The sequence below is a fragment of the Eutrigla gurnardus genome (assembly GCF_963514095.1).
Source record: "Eutrigla gurnardus genome assembly, chromosome: 20".
Taxonomy (NCBI): Eukaryota; Metazoa; Chordata; class Actinopteri; order Perciformes; family Triglidae; genus Eutrigla; species Eutrigla gurnardus.
The window spans coordinates 16,382,618-16,410,612 of record NC_139931.1 but is presented as its reverse complement, the minus strand read 5'-3'; the positions used below and the strand labels follow the sequence as shown (position 1 = coordinate 16,410,612).

Below are 27,995 nucleotides of genomic sequence, written 5' to 3'. Positions count from 1 at the left end.
TCTTAAAACGCGTTTGTACTTTAACTTCAGTCAAAGTTTGCAATGCAGGACATTTAGTTAGTATTTTCTTGTATTACTACTTTTTACAAGTTGTCCTTAATGATAACACAGTTCCACCTCAGACCGATAGAGGGCGCCTGACGATCAAGGAATAACCAGGAGGGGGGGAAAAGGCGTTTATTGATTTTCCAACATTTAGGAAATGTCTTACAAAAAAAGATGTGTGTAAGACATTTCCTCACCTCGTATGGAGGGACATATATGTTTGAAAACCACGCTGTTAACGGTGGTGGACACGCGGGAAAACGTGCCACCACATCGGCACCAGCTGACATGTAGTAGTTTACCTGAGTCCATAAACGATGCCTGCCCTGATAAAGGCCACCGGTGTGACATGTTAACGTCGTCCAGTCTCGCAGTATCTCGCAGAATAAAACGCGTCGTCGCGATTTTAAAACGCGTTGGGAACAGAAAAAAGCCCGTTACGTACGCCGGCGTCACCTTGTCGGAAACGAGAATAAAAAAACTTATCCAACTTGGAGAAGAAAAAAAAAAAAAAAAAAAAAAACTCTTCCCGTGTCCCTCCCCGTCGACGTTACGCACGCAGCCGTGGCGTGCCCGCGAGCCAAATAACATGGAGTCCAACGTCTGGCATCTTCGAGGGATCCACGCGAAAACCTGAGCAGCGATTTTTTTTTTAATTTGTCCCCCTCCAAGACGGCAAGTTCGGTCCGCGCGAGATCAGTCGGAGCTCCTGCGAGCATCGTCTCGGGGCGTGAAAGCGTCGGCTGCGTCCTCCAAACTATGGCGAACGGTGCTTAAAAAAGCGGGACAGCCTCTCCGCCGCGGACCGCACACACCAGGCCGATCTCAGTGAGTATTTGCACTTGAGACAACTGCAGCTTCTGGGCGTTTCGTGCTCCGGGAGGGACGCCGCACGGATGCGTTGTTGTTGTAGTCACCTGACAGCGACCGGGGGATCGATACCGGCCGCGTCCTCTGAAGCAACAGAGAGCAACCCGTGGGACACCTTGATGCACCCGGGCATTTTCCTGCTCCTTCAGAGGGGCAGCGGGAGAGGACACGGGCCTGAGCAGAAAGGCCACTTCTTTACGTAACCATCTGGGCGCCCTGTTTCATCCTCTAACACCAGACGTGTTGGGGAAATAGGCCAGACAGTCCTGCAGCTGGCAAAAAATAAAATATAGCCACACACACACACACACACACACACACACACACACACACACATGACTGATCCTGCAGATCTGACACTTCCATATAGTCTCACGTGCTTCCTAACGTGTTTGTATGTATGTTATTACAGGAAGTAGAGTGAGGATAAAGAGGGAGGGGGACTTTTATTTTATACTTTTGATTTTGTTTCCAGAAGAAGAGGAGGCTGCACAATGTAGGAGGGCTGGTCACCAGTGGGACTCCATACTGCTCTCTGGGGGGGAACCATGGAGCCAGAAGGGCGACCCCTAACCCCAGGGACCAGCTATGGGCCCCCACCCTTCGCCTCAGCACAAAGCCCCGTCGCCCCCGCCTCCCTCAACTGCACCTTACAGGTAAGACGTCGCCAAACTCGCCATCCCTTCGCTGCCCCCACCCCAACGTCTGACCACAGGGTTTGTTATTGTCCCCCCAGTCCTCGCGTTCTCTGAATGTGCGGGATGGCCCGATGTCAGCCAAGCGCTCGAGGGCGAGCGCCGGAGATGAGGGGCCCGAGCAGACTGAAGGCCCTCAGCCCAGTGGCGACCCGGGGAGGAGCGCACAGAGGAGATTCAAGTCCTCAGCCTTTCCTTCCTCCCTAAGCTGGGACTCTGACTCTGAGAAAGAAACACCAGATGGTAACACATGTTCATATCTGTCGGATATAAACAATATACACACTACTCACTAAAAGGTAGCCATATTTGGCTTTCAGGTGGAATTTATGGAAAATGTAAAGAGTTCACGCTACAGTGATATTATAATGAAAGTAGGGCATTTAAGTAGAAGCATGGTGATTTCCTCATCTCTAATAACTTATTGAAACAAAAGCCCACAACAGTGGTGGTTTACCACAACATCAATAACTTGTCATGTGACTAAATGACGTCCACGCCTTTCTGGGATTCTTCCAGTCTCTCTGTGTCTCTGTAGCAACCTGCTGATGACACTCTGTGACTCTCTAAGCTCAGTGGCCACTTCCCTCTGACAACATCCTGTTTGAAGTCTCGCAATGGCGAGGTGCTGTTCACTTGTTAGGTGTCGTCTTGGTCTTGTGATGTCAACATGTGAACAGCATGATGACGAGGACTGTTGAAGTACCGATTATAATTGAACCAGGACATTGATTGGTCGATTCAAGGATCAAACAGCTCCAATCAGCTCCGTGTTAGAAAACAGCAAGTTGTGCAAAAAGTACTGAAACATTGAACAGGTGGACGTGCATTCATACGTTCAGAGAAGGTCAAATCAAGTTCACCTGTAAAGGTCATAGTGCATTTTAGGTTCATCCTGAAATTTCACCTGAAAGCCGAATATCCCTAACTTTTTGTGAGTAGTGTATGTTTTTATTTGTTTTTCGCAAAAAAGTATGGCACCGATATGTTTTAGTGCCATGTATAAGAGTTTTAGCCGAGATAATCGTGACGTGGCGTTGCCATGACGTCCCACGCTGTGAGTCTTTTCACCTGTGGATTGTAACCGTCGGGCTGTGCAGTGATGTTCCTGTGGTTGTGTGTTTGTGTGCCGTCGCGTGTCAGAGGAGGAGCTGCAGCACTTTTCTAACCCTCACGGTCTGGCCGCTCACAGCCCAGGATCCCCGTCTTCTGGACTCAGGTGAGGAGGAGGTTCAGGAGGAAGGGTGGGGGGCATGATTGATGGATGGTGCTAGCTGATGTAAGCATACGATTTTGTTTACCAGGGAAAAAACATTGCATTTTGAGTTAAAAATACAAACACATTTTTATTTATTTATTTTTTTGTATTTTGGGAGCAAATATTATTAAATATGACCGGTGTTTTTGATTTCAGCTCAACTTTAATGCTTCATACTAACTCAAACTATTTTTTTACTATCCTAACACTATTAGTACTGCTAACGTGTAAATTATATATTTATAAATTCTTGTTTTCAGGCCCATAAAATGTAACGTTACTGCTTTATTTCCCAAGTTGGAGGCCTTTTCTACACCACAAGGGTTGAAATTATGGGGAAGAAACATTTAAGCCAACTCAATAAAAAACAAATGTCGCATTTAAGTCATCAAATTTAAATATACTGAGTACTACAAATGACAAATTGTCACCACATGTGTTTTTTTCCTGCCAGTTTACTAAAACCCCAATAGACCTCAGTGTGAGAAAAATGTGAGACTGAAATGGTTTGCAATTTTGGCATTTTTTGGGCAGAGACGCTAGCTTGTCAGAAATGTCCCATAATCCTTCTCCTTTCTGACGCCACCCAGACTTAATAGCGACGAAGACCAGGAACCTGAAAAACTGCAGCCTTTGCCGAGTCGGGCCGACTCGTCTTCCCCTGCGGAGGGGCACGGCGGCGACCGCGAGGAGAGCACAAAGCCAGAAGAGCCAAATACATCTCAGCTTGGCCTGACAGACTGTAAGGACCGTCGGGAAGACGCCAAAATGTGCCTGCACACTGGAGAGCCTCCATTCATAATTCCTCTGTTTTTCTCTTCGCAGTGGCAGACAGCGACGTGTGGAATGTATCTGAGGGTGCTGAGCTGTTTCTGTCCAAGGGAAAACCAAAGGAAGGTTGCCAAATGGAGGAGGAGGGGGAGGAGGAGGAGGAGGCAGGCAAAAGTGAGGGAGAGAAGAGGCCAAAGGGAAAAGAAACCACAGAGCTTGAGAGGGATGTGTACACCTTCCCTGGAGACTCAGACCCCGAGAGTCCGCCTCCCGCCCCCTGGGCTCATTGCACATTCATTCAGCGGTGCAGAAAGAAGAGGGTGCTGCTCAGGCCCTTCTCCGGACTCGGCACCTTGAAGCGCAAGCCGCCCGAGGCCGGCCTGCAGCCTGGAGCAAGTCCTCAGAAATCCAAAAACACTGACGCGGCGCAGCTGAACCTAGGTGGAGGGTACGATTTTGAGGAAGAGCGCTTCGGAGAGGCAGCGGTGGAGGAACCGGTGAAGTTTGGAGAGACAGGAGAAGAAGAAGAAAGGGGGGAGGAGCCCAGTGAAGAGATCTTCACCTGTGTGGAATGTAGCATTTACTTCAAGAAGCAGGTCCACCTGCAGGAGCACATCGTGGAGCACTGCCAGAGCGGCGCGGCGGGAGGCCGGCGTTCAGGAAAGGGCGGCCGTTTCCGGTGCTTCGAGTGCGGATGGAGCCTGCCGAGCCGGCTCGCGCTGGCGGATCACCTCAGGAGGCACCAGGAGTCCCGTCTGAAGATCTTGGAGGAGATCGAGAAGCTGAACGAGAACGGGAAGGCGAGAGAGACGGTGAAGCAGCAGGCGAGCTTGGAGCCCACCGTTGGGCAAGATGCAAGCCCCACCTCGACCCCGGGCAAGATGTCAGACCCAGAAGTGGTCCCGTCGCCGCCTCTCTCCCCAGCCCTGGTTTCAACAACAGATGCAGACCCGGCAGTTCTCCACTCCAACGCAACTCCTCCGAATTCAGTCCGAACGCCAGCTCAGGCCCGGGCGCTCTCCGCCTGCCGCCGCCGCTTCGTCTGCGCCACGTGTAACTTCAGCACAAGAACCTCCCAGGCACTGGCCAACCACGCCAAGACCCACAACAGGAAAAAAGCCGGCGTGCAGGCTGACCCCCCATCCCAACCTGGTTCGCCATCACGTTTGGCGTCCGCTTCCCTGCCTTGTGGCCATTGTGCCTTCCTGACCTCGAGTCCAGCTGTAATGAGGGAACACCAGAGACTTGTTCACCCGGGTCAGGTCTCCCTCAGTGGGCCGCAGTCCGACGAGACCGGCCAGCGCTCGAGGTCCATCACTCGAATTTCAAAACCTTTAGATTCGGACCGTCTCCTTGAGTCTGGGTCCTCGCCCGGCGCAGCACAAGGCGATAGCCAGCAAAACGCCGCCACCTCCGAGGACGGCACAACACTGGATGGCGCCGCCGCCCGGCCCACCCGCCAGGTGGTCTTCAAGTGCGTTGGGAACAGGAGATTCAGCAGAAGGGGGAAGGCTTGGTCGGACCTGGCCAAGTTTCTGGAGGACGACAAGCTGACCGGTAGTGCAGAAGAAGAGCGGAGTGCAGAGCTGGAGGCCGCAGGTTCCCCACGAGACGCCGGCTCGCCTGCCGGAGGGAAACCGCACACCAGAGCACGATCCAACACAGGTGAGACTCCAAGAGACTCTGATGCTGAGGTCAGGGATTTGTATGAAGTTATTTTTAATCCCTTCACCTGACAAAGTGATCAGATTAATGAAAAAATGTGTTTCCTTTCAAGATGATGAACTTGAGTATAATGTGAGTATTATGAAGAGGAACGGTGTGATTTGCTGTAATAAAACAGAACTATCCTTCCGAGTGCCGAGACATCGTCGAGGTCAAACTATAAATGTTCTTGAACCATTTTAAGGAGTGATTTAGGTCAGACAGACTTCCGAGAGCTTCTCAGAGGAGCCCTACCGGAGCTTTCACCCCAAAACCCGAAGATTCACATGTAGTATTTAAGATAAGCATACTGTGTAAGTTTAAATAGGATTTGTCTGTTTATTCAGAATTGATTTTTTTCTCTTTCCTTCAGAGGACTGCTCAACACAGAGTGCTACATTATCGCTCCCTCCTGAGAAGAGTGTGAAGGATGAAGACGAGCTGGAGGCGGAGAAAGACGGAAGGCTTTCCCATTTGAGGAGGAGCAACCGGGTTACCGCCGCCCACGTCGAGGACGAGGACGACGATGACGACGACATCGACGAGGAACGCGTGCGGCGTTTCCTGTCGGAGGGCTTCTTGGACGAAGACCCGGACGAGCTTGACGAGGACTCGGAGATGCTCAGGAGTGTGGAGAGGAAATGCCCCTACTGCCCCGACCGATTCCACAACGGCATCGGCCTCGCCAATCACGTGAGAGGCCACCTGAACCGAGTGGGCGTCAGCTACAACGTGCGTCACTTCATCTCCCCCGAGGAAGTCAAGGCGATCGAGAAGAAGTTCTCCTATCAGAAGAAGAAGAAGAAAGGTCAGCGGCTTGTTGCATGTATTTCTTCAGTGTAGATATAATATGTCTGTGATATTTACCTTTCATGACGAGCCTGTTTCGGCCTTTAGATTGTCTTTCCTTTCGTTTGGTTTATGAGCAAACACCTGCAGAAGTAAAGCATTCCAGTCATCGACGTGATTACGGTTCATCCTGTGGGGAACACGAATGTGCCTGCGATATTCAAAAGTGATCCGTCCGATATTTGTCGGGGACGTTATACACATTTTTACCTCCTGGTGGAACCAAAGGAAAATCGGATCGCCAATGTCGGTAGGATTCATCCTCAGGGGGCCATGAATGTCCGTACATTATTATCGAATACGTGTTGTGATCATTCAGTTTGGACGGAAGTGCATCAAAGACTTGACCCAAGGGGCCAAAAGCCGAACGGGGGTGGGGAGGTCGGCAAACGTCCGGCGTGTAAACTTGTCGCCTGTCCTCTCCAACAGTCGCCAACTTCGACCCGGACACGTTCAGCGTCATGCACTGCGAGTTCTGCAGCGCCGGCTTCGACACCCGCGCCGGCCTGTCCAGCCACGCCAGGGCCCACCTCCGCGACTTCGGCATCACCAACTGGGACGTCACCATCTCGCCCATCCACATCCTGAGGGAGCTGTTCTCCAGCAGGCCCGATCTCGTGATCCCCACGGCTCCCCCCCGGAGCCCCGGCTCCTTGGAGGAGGAAGAGGAGGAGGATGAGGAAGAGGATGAGGAAGGGGAGGGAATGATTGAGGTGAAGCTGGAGGGGGGGACCAGTGCTGGCATTTCTGACACGCTGCCCTCAGCGTCTCCTTGCCACAGCGAGGAGGAGGAGGAGGGTGGAGAAGGTGAGTCCTCATTATTGATCACCTCAGTTATTGGATGCCAGTGTGTTCAATAGTTGATCTGGCAACCTGTGATCCCTGGGGGGGGGGGGGAGGAGGAGGATGTTGACAAATGCAAATAGCAGCGATGTGGTTTTAATCTGCCTGGTTGCTTTTGAATTAAAAAAAAAAAAAAAAAAAAACCGGGAAGTGTCTGACCCGGCTGACACCGCTGTGCAGTGTGGGAAGTGTTTGAATCAGGATGGGGGCTGTCGGGAAAAATGTGTGTGTGAGAGAGCGAGAGCGAGAGAGAGAGAGAGAGAGAGAGTCACCGATGCTCGCGGTTGATGTGGCACTCGGTGCATTCATCCCAACCTCCGCCTCCACTCGATTGGTCACGCCTTAGCCGAGCGGTGCATATGGGGGCAAAATGGCTGCTTCCACCTCCCCGTAGACCCAAACAATAGCGGAGAAAACCGTCTGGCTCCAGCCACCGGGAGTCCGATGCACTGCGGCTGCGGACCGGTGAGTACCGCGCGCCCGTAACATCTTCCCCCCCTACGCCACCACCGCCCCCCCTCCCCCTCCCCGACGCCGCCGCGTGCCCTCGGCTCACGCGGCGGCGTGTAGCGCCGCGCGCCTCGCGCCGCATCTCCTGTGACATCTCGGCCAGACGTTCAGCCATTAGAAAGTCTTCATCCTGTGAGAGCATGTAGAGGAGAGGCGCGCAGGTAGCCCGCAACACGCGCACGGCAGGACGCTCACAAAGCGGCTCGTTGTTATTGTTTCGGGTGTTCCCGATTCTTGTTGTGCACGCGCAGATAAATAGTGCTGATTTGTGTGTTTTTGGGGGGGGGGGTGGGGGGGCTTTTATGATCTTGTTGCTACAGTTTGTGTTTAGTGGACGTCTGTGTGGTGTTTTATTGTGCTCGTGCGGGATGACGTCCAGTCCTTCCAATGCTGCAGGATCTCTAAAATTACCTCCAGTTGCCCAATCCTCGCCATTTTTACTCAGCTTTGATTTGTGATAGAGGACACGCTGTGCTTTCAAGTGCACGCGTTTGTGCATGTTTTACCCACTAATAATACTATTAATAGTAGTAGACGAAGAGCGAGATCGCTGTGGAAACATGGGAACTTTTGTAGGCTAAAGGCTATTACTAAACTTATCCGTATCGAGGAAGTACTTGGAAGTATTTGGGTTGCTCGGTGTCACTCCGCCCGGCTGGATTCGGAGTCAAGTTAGCGGCTCGCTACTTTTCTTTATTCCGGTTTGTAGATCAAGCAGCCGGCGCATTTGCGCGCTATTGTCCTCGTTATAATAGACGGTGTTATAACGCTGCGCTCCGAGGTGTCACATCGCTCTTTTACAGTCAGGAGATGAACTGACAAGCGCAGAGCCGCCCACCAGACAAAAAGCATTGTCTGTCTCCGCGTCTCCTCTTGATTTACGCGATTTGTCGCAGAAAATGGCACTTTTTGTCCCCAGGAACGTCTGACTGCGGGGGAAGCATGATGACTGCCATGTTTTGTTTCACACACTAGTGCAGTTACTTTTCCACCCCTCCTCCTGCTCTTCCTTTTCTTGACAGGCGATTCATGAGTTGAATGATTTTTTTCACCTCCTGACAGAAGACGTTATGATGCGCTGTTATTACAAGCAGTGATACATTACAGGCTCACAAGAGTAGATTCTCTCTCTCTGCTCTCAGCAGGCGTCTTTTAGGTACAAAGGCGGACTTATTTTAGAAGCGTGTACGTCTAATTAACGTGGCTTTTCTGCACTTATGTTATTATGTTTTATTATTATTGTCTGTGCTGTGTTTAGGTGAGGAGGAGGACGCAGCTGAGGATGAGGAGGAGCGGCAGCTTCCAGCCGTGGACGGTCTGAGATCCGGTCGGACGCAGAAGGACGGGCTGTGCAGCGTGGACTCAGGCCGCCTCTCTCCTGGGGAGGATGCACACTCCGAGGGTGAGGGAGAAAAAATGGGAATGCCACCCCCCGACAAGGGGATCGGATTAGCTGTCAGTCAGAGGGTTGGGGGGGGGGGGCTGTATAGCCGTTGAGGACTGGCGACACATCAGAGAGGGTTGTCCCCGGGGGATGCTGAGAGGTAGACAGATGTATTTAGGAGCTAATGAGAGCACCTCTAACACTTGGCTGGCGTTCCTGCCGGCTGGGTGAGAGTGTAGACGGGAAGGGTAAGTGAGGTGACGCGTCCTCCGGGACGCAGAAGAAGCTTTATGTTGCGTTTGGTCGAGATAATGATGTTGAACTCGTGTTATTATTTTTCAGTCCACTTGAAGTGCGAGGTGTGCGGCGTTCAGTTCGAGACCAGGCGGGGACTCTCCAGCCACGCCCGCTCTCACTTGCGCCAGCTGGGCATCGGCGTCTCGGAGAGCAGCGGGGCGCCCATCGACCTCCTCTACCAGATCGCCAAGGAGACAGACGGCCCGATAAAGTCGCCTCCTCCGTCTGTTCCCCACAAAGATGAGGCGTTAGAAGACATGGACTTAGACGAGAAGCCCATCCCTCTCTCCCTCCTGGCCAAAGCGGCGGCGGCGGCGGCCTCTTCCTCCTCCACGCCCACGCCTTCACCGGGAGCCTCTCCGGCTCCGCTTCACTCTGGCTCTCCGTCCTCAGTCGTAAGGAAAGCCCCCATTTCCTCCCTGCTGCCCGTGTCCTCCCCTCTGCGCTCCCCGGAGCACAAGGCCGGGGGAATGAAGGGCTTGACCTCTGGCCTCTCCGCCACCGTCACAACCAAACCCCTGTGGGCGCCGCAGGAGAATGACGCTCCCCTCAACCTCAGTAAGTGTCTCCGTTAACGCGGTGAAAAGTCCCGCTGCTCCTTGTTGCCATGAGTCTGAGATGAGTTGTTTCTCCTCCGTGTGCAGCGCTGGAGGTGGACCCCAACAAGGACATCGTCTGTCAGCTGTGCGGCGCCTGGTTCGAGACTCGGAAAGGCCTGTCCAGCCACGCGCGAGCCCACCTGCGGCACTTCGGCGTGGAGTACTCCGAATCCAAGGGCTCTCCCATCGACCTCCTGAACCAGCTCATCGACACCGACGACTTCAAGCACAAAGCCGGCGGGCTGCAGCTCAACAGCCACGGCGAACCGCAGGGCCTCTCGACCACGCTCGCCTCCCCGAAGCAGTCCCTGCTGAGCCTCGCTTCCTCCTCCTCCCTCCTCTGTAAGGTGACCGCCGCTGGGGGCGGGTCCACATCCAAAGCTACCTCTCCCTCCGTGCCGTCTTTGCTCGGCCCACCCGCCAAGCGTCTGAAGTCCTCGTCCATGAGGGTCTTCCGCCTGAGCAGCGGGGAGCTCATGGCCCTTCCGCACAGTGAGTGTCCGGCTAAATCCCTCCGGTGAAGTGGGCTTCATCTGTTCTCATGATACTTCTAACGCTTTTCACTTCTTTTATAGGTGAACCTCCAAAGGAAATCGGCTGCGAGTTCTGCGGGGAATATTTCGAGAACCGCAAAGGCCTCTCCAGCCACGCCCGCTCCCACCTGCGCCAGATGGGCATCACGGAATGGTCCGTCAACGGCTCGCCCATCGACACCCTGAGGGAGATCATCACCAGGCGGGGCCTGCCTTGCGCTCTTCCTCTGAAACCTCTCAAAACGCCGCCTCCGTCCTCTCCGGGACCCCCTCGCTCGCCTCTGCCGACCTCCTCCCCTCCTTCCGCCACCCTCCTCAGCCGCTTGCCCTTCGCCTTCGCCCGCCCCTCCAGCCCGGCTCAGTCCTCGGCGCTGACCAAATCCAGCTCCACTCCGCCGGCGTCTTCTGGCGGGCTGATCCTCAAGCTGAAGCCCGAGCCGGTGCAGCTGGAGGTCACCGCGCCTGGAGCCGCGGGGAGATCCGCCGGCTTCTCTGGAGAAGCCCTCAACTGTAGCTGGAGCAGCTCCGACAGCGTGTTCCCCCTGAACCTGGGTAACGTCCACATAATGATGTATTCTATATGATATATTCATACTGATGTGGGATATACTGATTAATCTTTCCTCCCCTCTCTGTTCACCTCCCTCGTGATCAAATTTAAAAATCCATCCACTATATCCTCGTGTTACTGCTGCTTGTTACTGTAGTTTATTTTATAATATTACGGATTTATTTCACGTCGTCGTTAGCGATGAGAAGACAGACAAATACACGTATTATTTTGTGTTGCTTTTGGATCTTTATTATTCTCTTGACCGTCTCCCCCCCCCCCTGCTCTTTCGGCAGCCATGGCCCACGAAGTGGAGCCGACGAGAGACATCCGCTGTGAGTTCTGCGGGGAATACTTCGAGAACCGTAAAGGCCTCTCCAGCCACGCCCGCTCCCACCTGCGCCAGATGGGCATCACGGAGTGGACGGTCAACGGCTCGCCCATCGACACCCTGAGGGAGGTGATGCACAAGAGAGGGGTGAGCCCCTGGACTCACCAGAGCGTGAAGAAGGAGTCGATCCACGGGGCCAACGGCCCCCCGTGGGAGAGCGCGGGCGGCTCGGACGGCGCTTTGGCCTACCCGTCCGCCAAGTACCGCAAATCCCCGCTCAGTTTGTTGCAGTCGGGGTCGAGGCTCCACAAGCAGGGCCTCGGGTCCACATCCACCGCTGCGGGGAAGTTCTTCAGGCTGTCCCCGCTGGGGAAGAGGCCTCCGTCTGAGGACGCCCTGTCGGCGGACACCGCCCACTCGCCGCCACATCAGCTCAAGACCTTACCACCTCTGCCACACGATTTCTCCTTCAAAAGGAAACCCTCCCCAGACAAGCACGGACACCAGGGTGAGTCCTCGTCACCTCCTGCTCACACACTTCACATCTCCCTTTGCTTCCCTGCACTTTCTTTCTTTCTTTTTTGTTTTTTTTCCAGATCCCAGCTGCGAGCTGTGCGGCTTCTACTTCGAGAACCGCAAGGCCCTGGCGAGCCACGCGCGAGCCCACCTGCGGCAGTTCGGCGTGACGGAGTGGTGCGTGAACGGCTCGCCCATCGAGACGCTCAGCGCCTGGATGCGCAGCCGGCCGCAGAAGGTGCTGAGATGCATCGCAACTACATGCAGGGTAACCGCTCCACCCTCAAGAAGGTGAGGAGAGGCCGGCGTTCATCTCGCTGCGACAACTCGGGTCGATGCGGGTGTTTTTACTCGCAAGCTCTCAGACTTGGCTTTATCCTTTTTCATTTCCCTCCGACACTTCAGTGAAGGCCATTGCTGCGAGTCTGAATGTGCTTTTTTTTTCTCCCCTCACCAGGAAAAATGTAAAATATCAGTGGAAGGACTTGTGCTCCCACAAAGCTCGGCAGCGATACAATACGAGATCACAACCCGGTGTGCTACTTTTGCGACTCGCGCTCATTCCTCCCGGCGTCTTTGAATAGGCCTCGCTCTCGGAGATCTAACATTCCTCAGCTGGTGGCTCGACAGACATTTTGTGTCTTGGAAAGCTTCAGAGACGTGTTGTCTAACAGCTTTGAGCCTTACTGTAGATCCTGTGTCTTTACACCCAGCGAAAATCACTGTGGGGACAGATGCCAGAGCAACTCAGCTATTGACTTGATAGTTGCCATAGTAACCCGGCTGCCTGGCAGCTTATGTTTCATCCTCAGATAAATTATGGCATGCTGTTGATAGAAGAAAAACGTACGTTTCTTTTCTTTTGTCCCTGCCACCCCCCCCCCCCCCCCCCGAATTAGTTTCTGCTTCATTTGCGTCACTGTCACACCTTCTCCCCGAGCAGTGATGTGACACACATACAGAACGGATGGAGCACCTTTTAAATGTCCTTGTAATCGTATTGTTAAGGGGGAAATGGACCTGAGTTACATGCATTGTACTGTACTGGAGCAGGATTCTAAAGAGACTTAGCATACGGATCGTTTAATTGATGAGTCAATCAATAGAAAATTAATCAGCACCTATTTTTCTAATTAATTCATTCTAATCATCCGAATCATCTCAGGGCAAAGCGGAGGAAAGGATGCGCTGCTTTTCTTTGTGAAAGCGAACCAATGTTTGGAGGGTTTGAACGAATGAATAGAAAATAAATGTTAGGTGTAGAGCTGCAATTAAACGGAAAAATTCCCAGAATCCCTTCGTGATCAACAATCCAATAACGAAAAATATTAAAGATGAAACCAGATATAGTTTTTTTTTGCAGAATAAAGGATTCATCAAATATTAAAGTTGTTGAAAGTACATTTTCTGAGCGACTCATCAGCCCGTTGACTGATTGTTTTGGCTCCAGTGAGCTGCAGTTCAGTATTCATGATTTCATCTCAGGACGTTTTCATGTATTAATATGTATTAAAAGGCGAGAGACGCGTCCCAGAGAGAGTGAAAATCCTTTCTGCAGCAAAACGAAGGGATATTTTGACATTTATCTGTAGTTTATTCGCAACAAGAGTATGAATCTACAGCCAGTTAGCTTAGCGAGTAAGTCGGTCAGCGCGCCAGCCAAGACACAGTCTCAAGGCTCTCTCGTCGACATACTGCTGATTTAGAAAACTCATCTCTGTCCGTCTTTCCAGAAGAGCAGCTCGCCTCTCACTGGGCCAACGGATTCTGATCATATCCTCCCCATCTCATCGCAGAAGGCCTCCTCTTCCTCCTCCTCCTCCTCTTCCCAGTGGTCTTCTTCCCTGGCTGTGAGCCTGGTGCGGCCGATGAGCCGCGAGGTCGGCCAGGGCTCGTCCAAGGCCGCCGCCGGCGAGGCCGGTACCCACATGCCCGCTCCGTTCAGGCCCAGCCGCGGCGGTCCCAGCCCCACACGGCCCGCCGGCGGCCTCCCGCTGCAGGCTCAGGTGGCACGCAGCGAGCTGAACGTCCGCCTGCCCCGAGGTACGTCACGATGCACCATATGGTTCTGCTCCCATGCACTCAGTCAGGTACATTAGTTCTGTGCTCGCCTTTTTGTTTTCAGCCTTTGAGTTGCCCTTTATCTTTATTTGTTGACATAGAATTGTCTTTCATTACACTATAGCCTCCTGGGTCTAGAAAGAAAGCTCCACCTTATGGGCTTCCAACCAAATGACTGTAATAACCCTAAAAGAGGCTCCTCTCCCCGCTAAGGTTTCGAGCGCCGGCCCTTGAAGCACCCGTCTTGCCCGGATGGAACGGAGAGCCCTCCTAAGCCCCCCCGCACAGGCACCGTCCCCGCCCTGGTGCCCAAACCACCCTCCTACCCGCTGGTCAAACTGGTGGGCAAGTTCTACACCCTGAAGTGCCGGTGAGTGGAACCTGTGTACGAGCGGGGATTCCCGCCGCCCCGACAGGAAATGTTCAGGGCTTTTTTTTGGGACAGCAGCGTTAATAGAACTGTCTGGTTAAGTTTTAAATAGTCCCATAATCCCCAAACAGCAGTCCCCCCCCCACTCCCTGCTGAGCAGCACTCCACTTTTACTGGCAGATGCGCTATTTCGAGGAAACATTTGGGATTTTTTTTTCCAGGCAACACAAATGAGTGTCTAAGTGACGGCGGTAGAAGTTTCAACACAGTTCATTTCTCTGCGTGAATCCGTAGAAAGTGTAATTGCTGGTTTTTAATGCGTGTTTCTGCGTGCGTCAGGTTCTGCGAGGTGGAGTTTCACGGTCCGCTGTCGGTGCAGGAGGACTGGATCAGACACCTCCAGCAGCACATCCTCAAGATGAACTACAACAAGGCCGCCGCGCCCAAGGCAGCCTCCGCCGAAGCCCCTTCCCCAGGTGACGACCCCGCCCGGGTCCAGGCCTCCGCCCCAGTCCAGGCCTCCGCCTCTACCTCCAGTACCACCTCCACTACGCCTTCCCTCACCTCCACCCCGACCCGCACCGCAGCCTCCAACGGCCGCTCCGCTACGCCTCCGGTGGCCGAGTGCGCTCCGCCCGTCACTGCCACAGAGATCGTAAAGGTCTCGGAGGAGCAGCCCACCCTCTCTCCGACGTCTCTCCCCCTCCCCACCCAGACGGTGTAAGCTCAAACTCATCACTGTCCTTCATCTGCTTTTTCCTGCCTTTTTTTTAATATCTTTTCGTCCATCCGTTTTCTTTCCTTTTGGACTCCAGAAAGTGTTGTTGAGGAGGAGCGTTTCCCCTCCAAAGAGCCCTCTGAGCCCCGAGCACCTTTTGAAGCAGCTTTCTGGACTGTTACTAAGTCCCGTTACCAGGGGAACCAAGCTCTCCCGGCTTATCTGAGCAGCGGGATGGGTGATCGTGGGGAGTATCAGACGTTATGACGAGAGATGAACGAACGTTTTGTGTTTGCCTTGTTTATATCGAATGTCCAGGTGTTGATGTGGACCGTTGCTGTACCTCCCAGTCACTGGGGGGGATTAAGGGGTTAATGTAGCCCACCCCCTCCAATCTACTACAGTTTTGCCCCCGTTCCCTTTCTGAACAGTGCGTTACTAAGACCGGTGAAGCTATCAGCATGCTGGTAGCGCCGGCTTCCCATCCCAAAGGTCCCGACTGAGATTAAATGACATTTGTAATCCCGCCAGTCTCTTATGGTTTAGACTTCAAACATGTGGTAACACTTAGTGTTAAAACAGGCACTTTGAATGGTGACATCGTCACTTAGCACTTACTGAGACGCCCATTTAAACGGGCGAGATTTGGCAAAGAATTCCAATTGCTTAAAGGAGCAAGAAGTGGAAGCACAGCCCCTCCCCCTCTAAAAAGGGAAACTCCCCCTTGTTGAGAATATGTCATTCTTTTCCCCAAAATATACTTCTTTGCTTGAATGTAGCTTAAAGCACTTATTAATACCTTTTTTTATATGCACACATTCATACACAATCAAATATATGCCCCATGTTACGATACCATTGGTAGTTTGACTCCACAGTCTGTGTTGAAGACACACAGTAGCTTTTTTAATCTAAAGCAAGGCCATAGAAAACGTTCAAGGTTACAATTGTTCCGATTTGTTCTCCTTTCATAGTGTCGCCCTTTTTCTTCCTGCCTTTTTTTTTCCATTTTCAATCCCACCCGAGTTCTTATTTATTTATTATTATGCATCTGAATGTGGTAAGATAGGTCATTTAAAAGCTAACGTAGAACTATGGAATGTCTGAAAATAGGTCAGTGGTGCACTTTTACACTCGTGCACGCATCTGTGTGTGTGTGTGCGTGCGTGTGTGCGTGCGTGTGTGAGTGTTAGTTTGTATGCTTGTGTACATACATAGCAAATGTGCATTTGTAAGTAAAACCTGCTGATAGCAAGACGGCCTCCTTAGCTCAAAGTGGACTAAACGCGGGGCCGGTCTGTACGTAGTCTGATCAGGACTTCCATGCATCCATGGCCGTGTTAGGATGTGCCAAAGAGTCTGTTTACTTCCTTGTCTTGCCTCTGTAAAAGCTGTTTACATCGGACCTGATGGTGGAGGAAACTGCACAGAGATCGAGTTCCCCAGGTTCCTCCACACTGAACAATGGACTGAACCATCCACTACATGCACAGAGGGGAAAGAAGACTCGGGCGACTGGAGCGGCTTCCCCGGGACTCGTCGACCATGCCAATTAAAACGTGAACGCAAAAAAAACCAACAAAAAAACCCAAACTTGTTTTTTCGAGCGGGGCTCTTGAGCCGCCGGTCCGAACACACAACCGGGTCTCGTTGGGCTCCGGGAGTCCCCGTTCTGTTTCTGCCACTGCTTCAGCGTGCGTTCATATCAACCCCGGACTGAAGCAATAACTAAAGGGTCCATGTAGGCTGGCGATCCAAGCCCTTCTATGGAGTATAGATGCATACTATATAACTACATGTACTTAAGACACTGCTGATGCTAGTAGAGCTATCAGCAGTTCTATTAGCAAGGTAGTTAAAAAAAAAAAAAAATAAGTGATCTTAATTCCTCTATCGTGATTTGATTTCAACCTTTGATGCTATGTATTTTTTATTGCTCTGTGCATTTCTGTATTTGCAGTCCGGCAAGGTGAATCTTTTAGAGTATTTTTGATTTCTATCCGTTGGTCTTCTCCATGCTGAAACTCTGGTGCTGGTGGGCGCGTTGCAGGCCGGGAGCTGGCGGGTAGCAGAAACGCGAGGAAAGACATTTCAATGTGATTGTCACGTCCTGGTGTCACAGGACTCTAATACGCAAGGGCCTTAAAGGGGACCCCTTTTCGCACAGGGGCCGCGATCCTCTTGAAAAGCTGGCTCGTGCGTTAGAGATCCCTTTTAAGATTACAAGACTCAGCCAACTGGCTGTTTAGGGTGTGTGTGTGTGTGTGTGTGCGCGCGCGTGTGTGTTTGTGCGTATAAGTGCGTAAAAAGACAAGTGAGGCGACGATTGAGAAGAAACGGATGCAGTTCAAGGAAGAACCGTTCTGCACACTAAAGGGTTAAGTTTTAAGTGAATCAACACCAGAACAAACAATAAATGTGATTTCAATTTCAGACACTGAATTGTTGCCTTTGGTGTGAATACTGGAGATGGTGTTCAATGCTGTGTTCAAACCCTTGTACCCCCTGTTATGTTTTCTGGCCACTAGGGGGTGGTACGACATCAGCTCTTAGGGTGGTTACATGTTTTATTCCAGGCAGATTGGATTTGAATCCACCCTTAGACGGATGGGGAAAACAGAATTTAGTTGGGAACAGAATTGACCACATTGTGGAAATTGTCTTTGACTTAACAGCTTGTACGTATAAAAACGCAGCAGTTAATTTAGGAAAGTCAACCCGACCAGAACAACAGAATATGAGCATAAAGGCAAATACAGATTTTACTACTTCACACTTGCCCCAGACAAAACAATCAAGACAATTCCAGACGAACCCAACAAGGAGGAAAAGTCCTGAAAGTACACTACAGTTACAACTTGGCTGGTGAAGATTATGTGATATTACTGAAAGCTCCAGAGTAGCTATTAAATGGACTTTGTGATGCGATCTTTTCCATAGAGGTACCTATACAACACCACAGATTACAGTGACTTAGTTAAAGACATTTTTGTAGTTTGTAGTTTGTCTATAATGCAAGGTTCTCAGTTACAGTGCCTTGCAAAAGCATTCATGCCCTTGTGCCCTATATTACTGTGGGACAACCTGGGATTTAAATGGGTTTTTAATTTGGGTTTGATCTAATGGAGCTAAATAAAACAGTCAAAACTGGGGAAGTGAAAGGAAAGAAAGGGAAAGTGGTGCCATGAAGCCTCTAAATAAGCTCCAGTGCTGCCAGTTACTTTCTAAAGTCACAGAATTAGTTAAATGAATTGTGTGCATTCTGAACGTTACATGATCTCAATATAAGTAGATCCAAATTTAAATCCAGATTGTAAAGCAACGAAATAGAAAAAACGCCAATGTTGTGTTGGCTTTTTATTAATTCTTCAGTTTTTCTGTATTACAGGTTTCCACAACGTATGAGTAAGAACATATTTTGCAACACATTCTTACATATCGTCAAAGAATGCTTAACCACAACATTTTTGTGTCGCTCAGAATGAAAAAAATGCCAATGGAAAGTAGGGATCCTTTTTTGTGGTGGAAACAGATTCAAGACATTTGCGTGAATAGAACGGTCAGGGTTTTCAACCATGAGATGGGTGCCCAAAGTGAACCCGACGTTCATTTAACGTAAGCGTTCGATTTGTTGCCTTACAATGCAAACTTTAAGCCAACCGTGACTTTTTCCTGAACCTACCTAAGTGGTTTTGTTGCCTAAAAATTACTAATAGTATTGTAGCGTAATTCTGCGCTTCTCTCTCAGCTTATAATGTCTTTTAACTCATTGTTTTAGTTCCACACATTTATGTGTCTGATATTTTTCCTCTGGAGTTGGTGGAGACCAAACCAGAGCTTAAAGGAGAGCGAATGGCCGTTTTAGAGGTGGCTGTAACCTAACTTGCCATATAACATGTTTTCACTGCCCCCAGTGTTCAAAACAACCAACTAAACTATAATCAGTATTTTATTTAAACAGCTGTCATCAGTTACTGTTGAATACCTTGCATTAGATTTACATAGTTGAAAAATATACGGTATGTTGCAATGCGAACAAGTGCCACATCATCATCAAAAATAACAAAGGTCCTAACATTGTACCTTGTGGTGTACCTGTGCTTATAGTCTGTCAGCACCATTGACACCATTGGCTCAGGAGTCTTTTTTGTATTTGAACTAAAAGTTAGACTGCAATCAATAAATAGAAAACATCTGTTTGACGTGTCTGGCTATAGATACTTGAATCAGGTCTTAATGAATGACTTGACTGTAACTTTATTCCATCGTATTTTCAATCTTCTTCATCTCTCGTTCTCAGGTTGCCATCACACCATTACAGTTTCTGTATGTTTGGCAGCTTCTTTTAACCACCTCAGCTCGGCGAGCGCAGTATTCACTCTCTTTTGCTCTCAGCTAAACCGCTAAACGCTCCCACGATGGTCACGGCGTTGTTGTTTATTTTGTCTGTCTGGTGAAAAGTGAAGCTGCAGGACAGAAAACCACAACAAATGAGTTGGAAGATGCTTAAAAAGTGCCGTCGAGCTGATGGGAAGTGCAGACTCCTTTAAGAGCGCTCGCTCATAAGCCCAGGCAGGAGACAAATTAACCTTCACCACTTTAATGACTTTTCATGTTTTATGACATCAATCCCCCCCCCCCCCCCCCCCCCCCCCGAAAACACCCATGACGCATCCCAGATCAATTCTTATTAACCCGACTCGTGTCTCAAAGCGAAAGCAATAATTCTGTCGATAATGAAGTTAATGAGTTCTGCTAAAGTGGCTGCACAGCATTGCATGTCTGAAGACACTGAAATTTGGCAGTAAATTGCAAGACCTTGTAATTATCAGTCCCTATTGATTGACGTCAGCGGCTGGAAAATATAGTGCATCAATATAGCAGCTGGTGTTTTCTGTGGAGAAACACTTATCATGGTTTGTGTAGCTGATGGGACTTCAAGTGCTCTTTGTTGTAGTTGCAGATCCAACATCTAAAGCAACAATGCAGTCTTGTCCTACAAACATCTGTGTGGATCCCATTTGTATTATTTGTATTGCCTTTAGTTCATTCCCGTGATGGAAAACTCCCTGAGATAACAGAATGGGAAAGAATGGCCTCACAAGAAAGAACTTTCTGACCGTCTTTCACTGCAACAATCGCATATTGTGTACTTTCAAACCCAAAGAAAACTTGGTTCTCCTTATCTTATTGTTTATATTCACATTCAAAATGGTGGGAAATCTGTGTTTTTCTTAACTTTATTTCTGCTCTGCTGCTTCAGGGATCGGCAATGAGGATGCCGGTCCCAACTTTTCCTGAGATTGTCCAGAACCATTCCTATTAGATACAGATGACACATTAACGGACGGAGCCCTTTGGGGGCGGAGGGGGAAGGTCTTGACATGTTTGATATTGCAAATAAAAAGGAGTCACTCACACTGCGTGGGGTGAATTGAATTGTTTAGTTTGGACATGAACCAAAACAGGACGCCATGCGTATCTGTGGATGTCACGCCTGAACGCCTGCCAATACACAGACGCCTTGAGCACACAAACATGGAGGGGTTTGAATCCACGGGAGAGACGAGGCTGCAACGAAAGAATCAAGTTTACTCTCATACTGAAACAATGACATGCAGATGGCATCAATTAGGGAAGAGTTATTTGACCTGTAAATAAACAACTCTCTTGGATTCCAGTATTATGTGCGATGTGATGTGTCAAAAATGGAATGCAAAGACCTATCAGTGAAACATTTTATCTGTTGATATCTGTTGATGTGTGCTGTAAATGTTTAGAAATAGCACCAACATGATGCATAAACAACTCGATCCCTGAGCAACTCTTTTGGGGGATTTTATCACCGGTTCACGGCCGCCGCCACATTTTTATTTGTAATGGAAAGAAATACAAAAAAATCAAATAAGAATCCGGACATGAATGTAGATGAGAGAATTGCACAAACCTTGAAGTCTTATCAAAAGATCAAAGTGCAACAGAATGAAAACTAGCTGTTTTTCTTCAAAGTCTTAAGTCTGTTATCTTGTGCCAAGCAGAAAGTATTTGGACACAGCCAAACCAGTAATACGTATGACTGCTACAGGGCTAAAACCAAATATATAACATGCAAACTCCTCACAGAAGGGCCAGTCAGCGGGTTTCAAACCTGCCACCTTCGTTTTCTCTCCGTCACTGCGACAGTGCTGCCCAGGTGTTTCCCTTCGCCCACCCCAGTGTTTACCGCCGGGCGATTTGTATTGATTACTGACAAGGCTCTCATCTGCTGCTTAATATGCTTTACAAAGATTGATAAGACACGGCACATTGACACCAAAATAAACTGCACTTGATCGTTCGGATACTTGGAATTAAAGCTTTGTTTGTCTTCTGCTGCAACTCAAAGGTTGAGTAGGTGATTATATACTGAAACACTTTGTTTTCTTACTTTTACTATTACTTGAAATCTTCGCAACATACTGATAGCAAAGAATACATCAAATGCTCCGATATGAACATTTTAAAATCTCATCTGTGGTCATGGTAGGACTGTCAAAACCCCGTCCAATCAAAAAAGTTGGGCCAGAGAAAATAATTGGACGCCTGCCTGTCTGTCAAAATGTACTTCCTGATTGCACTCTGCTGATCTCGTTTGGCGTTCTGGGGCGCAGTAACATAATGCTTAAACACAAATGAAAACTTTTATGATTTTTGAGGCGTAAATACATTCTCTGGGGGTAAAATGCTCACGTCCACGGTCACGTGACTTCACATTGTAGTTTAGCCTCTTAAAACTGATCATCAGGCAACTTTCCTAACTGAGCTACCATTACACTCTTGTTAACAACAAGTCATATCAAATGGCAAAATCCCAACAAAACATCTGCTGAGACAAACTTTCCAAATTTTCACCTGCTATCAAGCAAATGCAATGCAGGCTGTCAACAAAGTGGTATGCACACAACCACAACTAGGCTAATATTAGCTCACGTAGCCACTACTGCTGCTGCGTAGGCAACAATATGCTAACGTTAGCACCTGCTACTTCACCGCAACATTGGCAGCACTCAAATGAGTCGACGTGGAGATGGTTCCTGACCCTGCTGGAAAAACCAATGTCGACGATACATAGGCTATATAGTGTAATATAGTGTATTGCCCCTGTAAACACACTCAAGGAAGTGTGGAAACTAGTCTTGCAGCAGGTGCTTCTTTGTTGGGCTGAATCCAACCTAGTACATCTGTCTGTCTGTCACTAGCTAATCAGCAACACATTAAAGCAACAACAACAAAAAACAAGCTAGAGCCGCTAACCAAAATGAGCAATTTGGGAAAACAGAGCCCCCATAATGTTATGAGGGACGAGACTGACTGGGCGTTGGCTCTTTATTAGTCTGGGCTACGGTCGTGAAAGAAAAAACTAATTTGTGAGGAAAGAAGTTGAACGGGTTGTTTGTTTGGGACGTCGGCGGCTAGCTAGCTTAAGCAGCAGCCCAAACGACATTCATCAAATAAATCTGTTTGTCTTGTTGTCTGTGGTTGATCCGAAAAGAAACAAATCCAGACACTTCTCAGCTAAAGACACATAACAGGTGTCGGATCTTTCTCTCCGTCTGACTTAAAACCATGCTACCTCATCCTCCTGGGAATCCCTCCGCCCCATTCAGCCAGAGAGAAAGTAGGACATTGTTAAAGTCAACCTAATAATATCAGCTTACTGCTCAGCCAAACACTACATAGAGGAAGTTTTCATTTTGAGAGCTTATGTGACGAGTTATAATAACTGGAATCATATTTCACATTTAATTAGAATTGTTTTGATAGGATGCAGAATATTTCTCCAGGTCAGTTTTAGGCTATACAAGTTTTATTAGACGTCAAATGCTGAGGGAAAGAAGTCGAGGCAGGTCACTCCACTGTAATTAACTCTTTTCATATCACGTCCATTTTTGGTGCGAGAACGAGAGATAATCCCACCTTTAAACCGTTTTCTCTTCGCACGGCATCCAGTGAGACACGTCAAGGGGATTAGGCGTCTCAACTGATGGATCCAAATATTTTAATAAGTTAATCTGTATCAGGATACACTCTGGCCCTTCATCTTGATACTTCTTTCCCCCCTTGTTTAGATGCTGGGGATACTCGGAAACAGGAAAGGTTCTTATCTCTCTTTGAAGATTAGCTCCGTGGCCCCCTGAGGTGCTGCACGAATGGCCCCACCCGACCTATTGTTGCCCTACAAAGTCACGGACATGCCAACATAGCGAGAACCCACACGACGTTGAGCAAAGGAAACATCAGTGTTTCGGACAGTTTGGAGAATAGTTTCAAAGTAAACAGACCGAAAATAGCAGAATGACTTTCTTAGACAGACAATCATAAATAGAAGTAATTCCAGCACAATGGGTTTAACCCCCCGGGGTCACCTAAATGCACCTGGGTGGTAATTAATGTTATCAATTACACCTGTGTTTACCCGGCGACGACGAGTCAAATGTGCTGTGAGAAAGTCAGAAAACATAAATCTGCACTTGTATAACAAGCCGCCGTTGTTGAAAATCCATCAGTCCAGCACGTCTTGTGCAGCCTCATCCGCTAGTTAATGAAGGGCTTGTTGACAGATGAAAGTCATGGATAGTAGTGGAAGAATAGTGGCGTCTCAGAGCTGCTCAGACCACCCGGTGTCTCCCCTGAGCACATAGTCATGTCAGTGCACACCCTGGAATCTGACGTGGGGTCAGACCTGCGTTTCCCCCTGAAGACCCACCATCGGCTTGATTCTTGAGACGTAACTCAAAGTCCAGAGTTGAACTGATGTGGGTTTTTCATCATCATCGTCCCTGGAGCCAGTAACATGGCTCCAGGGACGATGTTGATCCCCTCATGCATTTTAAATATAAAAAAAACATAAACATAAAACATAATTTATGGCACAATTCAAACAGGATTTGTCCCTGGACATAGAATACCAGATATATTTTGGCTGTTCCCATGGTCCACTGGAATAATCCTCCTATTCTTTACCAAAATGTTAATTCCCTGCTGAAGTTATCTATTGAGGGTGTATTATTTACTGTAGTGAGTAATGAATCAGTGAATGATTTTGGATGCAGCCAACATCGTTGATTTACAATTACTCACTATTTTCATCAAAAGGAACTTGGATATTTGAATCACCCATTTTATTGTCGATTGGGTCAAACAGCCTGTAAAACAGACTGTTATGTTGCACAACAAAAATCCCAACTGTAAATCATTAAAATTGTTCAATAAGATCGAGCCACTGGAGACACAACGGCGTAAACTTCACACAGGACACATTTTTATTGCACGGCTCCTTTCGGTCGCATATTAACACAGTTTTGATGAAGTGATGAAGAAAAACATTTTGGCTATGCCTCTTTCTAGACTTATTTCATCCTCACATAAAAACAAGTGTTTGAGTTGTGCGTCTGGCACAATTGTGTGCCAGGAAAACAGTTTTTATTTATTTATTAATGTCTCAAAATTTGCACACCATATGGAAGATATTGTGGAATGGAGGAAAAAAGTAGACGCTTTCATTTTTTTCAGTTATTCCTTCTCTTTGCGTGCTGTTTTCAGATTTATTCAAAAGAAATTGCCCCAATGTTAAAAGCTTTGAAGCCCAGCAGTTGATTGCGTGTAGGTGGAATATGATATCCAGGTTGAATCTAAGGATCAGACTAAGATTTAAAATGTATTCAGAATATGAATCAAACAAATAAACAACAGTAAAACAAAATGAAATGTACTGTCCAGTGGTGAAAATTACATTTTGAATAATTAAATATGACTTTTCAGGCTGTGTGGTCAGTCCAAACAGATGTCACAACTATTGGATCATTTGCTGTGAAATGTACAGACATTCATGGTCCCCAGATGATGAAGCCCAGTGATCTTTTCCCTGAGGTGATCCCATTACTTTCTGCAAGGTCAAAAGCTTTCGAAGAGTTTACCAGCAGCCTGAGCAATAACTTAAACAGCATGGCTATCTTTAGTTTTATTTTAACCCTGTGAACTGAAATGTCATCTTTTAGATTTATGGACTCAGAACATAGTGAGACACTGAGCAGAGAGGCCTCACCATTTTGGCACCATTCCTCCTCACGACGCCTCCAGGACGTTCATCATCACGGGCTGAGCTTGGCCGGCCAGAACCCGTCAACATATAACCCGACGGCTTCCCGGTTTGTCCCACCCGACCCCCCCGAGGCAAAAAAATCTGCTTTCTGTCACTTGATCCCACATTCACAGCCCCTTCTTGCAAATCCTTGTTTAAAATCTACACAAAAAATCTAAAAAAAGAAGACCTCAGTCATAGCATGCAAGGTTTTTTTCTGCAGATTTATATGATACACAGCCTCTCCTGAGCCTGTCTGTGTTTGGCCTTGTTTATTCTGTCACCATGCTGGATCTGCGACTGCTGCCGAAAACACCACTTTTGCTCGCGGAGAAAGGCGCTACTGTGAACTGTTTGTCTTCGACGTCCCCCGGGAGTGGATGTGTTTACGTTGGGTATTTTGGAGTCTTAAACAGACTTGACCGAGAAAAAGGCCTTCCATCTGAGCACACAGCTTCCTCCCTTTCTCCAGATTTTGGTGTAAACAGAGCAGAGTGCACCTGACGACAAGTCCCCCGGCGCAGGTGTCCTGGTTTCCTTGGGGCTCCCGGGGGATGTTTTGCGGATATTAATTTCTTTGGGAAAACTTTTTTTTTCAACTGTATTTGACAAACATTTGACGATGAACTTCCGGCGATTTCTGCTTCCGAGGATTAACAGAGTAAATATAGCTTGTAGCTGTAAACTGGAAGGAAATGGACTGCGTGGCTCAAATGAGTCACTCGTGAAAATCTGGCATAAAATAAAAAAATCTTATTGATATTAATGGTTGTGTTGATGCATAACCAGTATAGCAAAGTGAATGAGGCCTCGTTTTTTTTAAACCCAACTAATTTTGACTTTTATCAGCCTGTGACTGATTCTTACCAATTATGTTGCTCACAACTGTTTGTAGAATGTAAACAGTAAAAGGCGGGACTTAACGCTGGGTGGAATTTGATTAGATCAAAAGATTAGATTACGACCTTCTCTATTCTGGTGCTGAGTTGTAATTACAGATTGATGTGTCTGGATGGCCTTTTGTCGTGGAAATATGCTCTGATATGACAAACTGAAAACAGTCTTTTCAAAGAAAAACATTTCTAAAATGCACTGTCAACAGGCGGAGATAATGGGAACATGTTTTTGGCATCATTTGAGCTGGAGCATGATGCTCCCCATTACCTCCGAGGTAATTACCGGCATCCGGAGAGGTGAACGCTGAGCGAGCGCAGCCTCTACAGAGTCTAGGAAGATGAGCAAACGTATTAGGATCTCATCGCCGGCTTTTTAATGGCTCCGTTAATGTCACCACGAAGAGCATCAAGGGTTGCACGGCATTCTCGTAAATCTGAGTCACCATGTGGCCCTCGCTCCCCTGGCCGGTCAGCTGGAGATGTCCCATTAATGTCAGCTCAATTACGAGCATCAGGTGACTTTCCGGATTCAGGGGTGGAAATATGCAATATGCCTCTTAGTCTCAGCTGGGGTTCACTTGCAGTGCTTCCGTTATTAAGTTTTATCGTTTTGTCTGTCAGCTGATCAACATAGATAACTTAAAACAGAAATGTTATAAATCCATATAGGGAAGTTTGCACTGGGTTCTGATATTTTTATATATTCTGCTAATTGGACTTGTGGATGCTGTAAATAAAGCTTGAAATGCTGCTCTGTGAAAAGCCAGAACTGGTAGAATCTTGGAGAGGACAGGATTTGATTACTGACAGGCCTCCATTACTTAGAAACACACACTCTTTCACTCTGATCACTTTCATCCTCATCTACCAAAAATAGATCAATTCTCTGCAGGATTCCATTGTTTTATATTATTATTATACCTTAGTCCTTTTAGAAATCACGAGAGCCATTGTACACTGACAAATTGGAGGCCGCCCAGTTCCGACAGCGTGGGCGAAATCAGCCGTGATTTACAGGCATGCATCTTCCAACAAGCTTTCAGCTCTGCAAGCCGATATTGATCGGCGCTGATGGCCTCTGAAGGCTGGGGATGCATTAGGAAGAGAAGCACTCCCACAGCCACTCACATCAAATACGGTGAAATGTTAATGAGGTGCCAGGCTCTGAGGAGGAAACAGGATCACTAATCTCATTTCTGATGAACATGAGTGATTCTCTCATTTTGGTTCAATTATGAATTTTGTGGTGTGAATTTTCCTGTCACTGCAGCTGCTTGTGTTTGGATGGGCCTCTGAGACCAACCTGTGATTCATGTTTAAATGGTTATCGTAATGCCCGCATCGTGGAACCAACAAATGGTTTGAAATGACGAACAGCCACACGGTGACCAGACGTCCAGGATTATCGTTTCAAGCTAGATGTCCCGAATCCTGACTCTAAAAACAATAAAAGCAGTTTTTACCACAATAAAAATAAAATTAGAATATTTACTATTTAATATATTTTCAAGGCTTACAAAGGCATTTATCATTTCAGATACAAGAGCAAAGTGTACAGGACGAATGAAACTGTGTTTATTTGCTCTAATATAAGCTGCAAATGTTAGCACATCTAGCTAACTAACTTGAGGGGCTGAGGGAACATAGGGCTGAGGGAACACATGGCTGAGGGAACATAAGGTGGAGAGAACATAAGGTGTAGGGAACATAAGGCAGACGAAACATGGAGGGAACATAAGGTGGAGGGAACATAAGGCTGACGAAACATAAGGTGGAGGGAACATAAGACTGAGGAAACATGGAGGGAACATAAGGTTGAGGGAACATAAGGTGGAGGGAACATAAGGCTCAGGAAACATAAGGTAGAGGGAACATAAGGCTCAGGAAACATAAGGTGGAGGGAACATAAGGCTCAGGAAACATAAGGTGGAGGGAACATAAGGTAGAGGGAACATAAGGCTGAGGGAACATAGGGCAGAGGGAACACATGGCTGAGGGAACATAAGGCTGAGGGAACATAGGGCTGAGGGAACATAGGGCTGAGGAAACAGGGCTGAGGGAACATAAGGCTGAGG

General features: G+C 48.3%; 1 protein-coding gene across 1 annotated transcript; it reads left to right on the top strand.

Moving 5' to 3' along the window:
- Positions 1-378: 378 nt before the first annotated feature.
- wizb (WIZ zinc finger b) lies at positions 379-17,337 on the top strand. Its single transcript, XM_084036634.1, is given in 18 exon segments — positions 379-873; positions 1,391-1,571; positions 1,652-1,853; positions 2,754-2,829; positions 3,459-3,610; positions 3,694-5,304; positions 5,717-6,151; positions 6,622-6,999; positions 8,804-8,947; positions 9,272-9,784; positions 9,871-10,317; positions 10,401-10,910; positions 11,205-11,747; positions 11,836-11,994; positions 11,997-12,046; positions 13,489-13,798; positions 14,030-14,186; positions 14,526-17,337. Coding segments are annotated over 17 exon segments (6,180 nt in total). The 5' UTR covers positions 379-873; positions 1,391-1,463; the 3' UTR covers positions 14,911-17,337.
- The last annotated feature ends 10,658 nt before the right edge of the window (positions 17,338-27,995 follow it).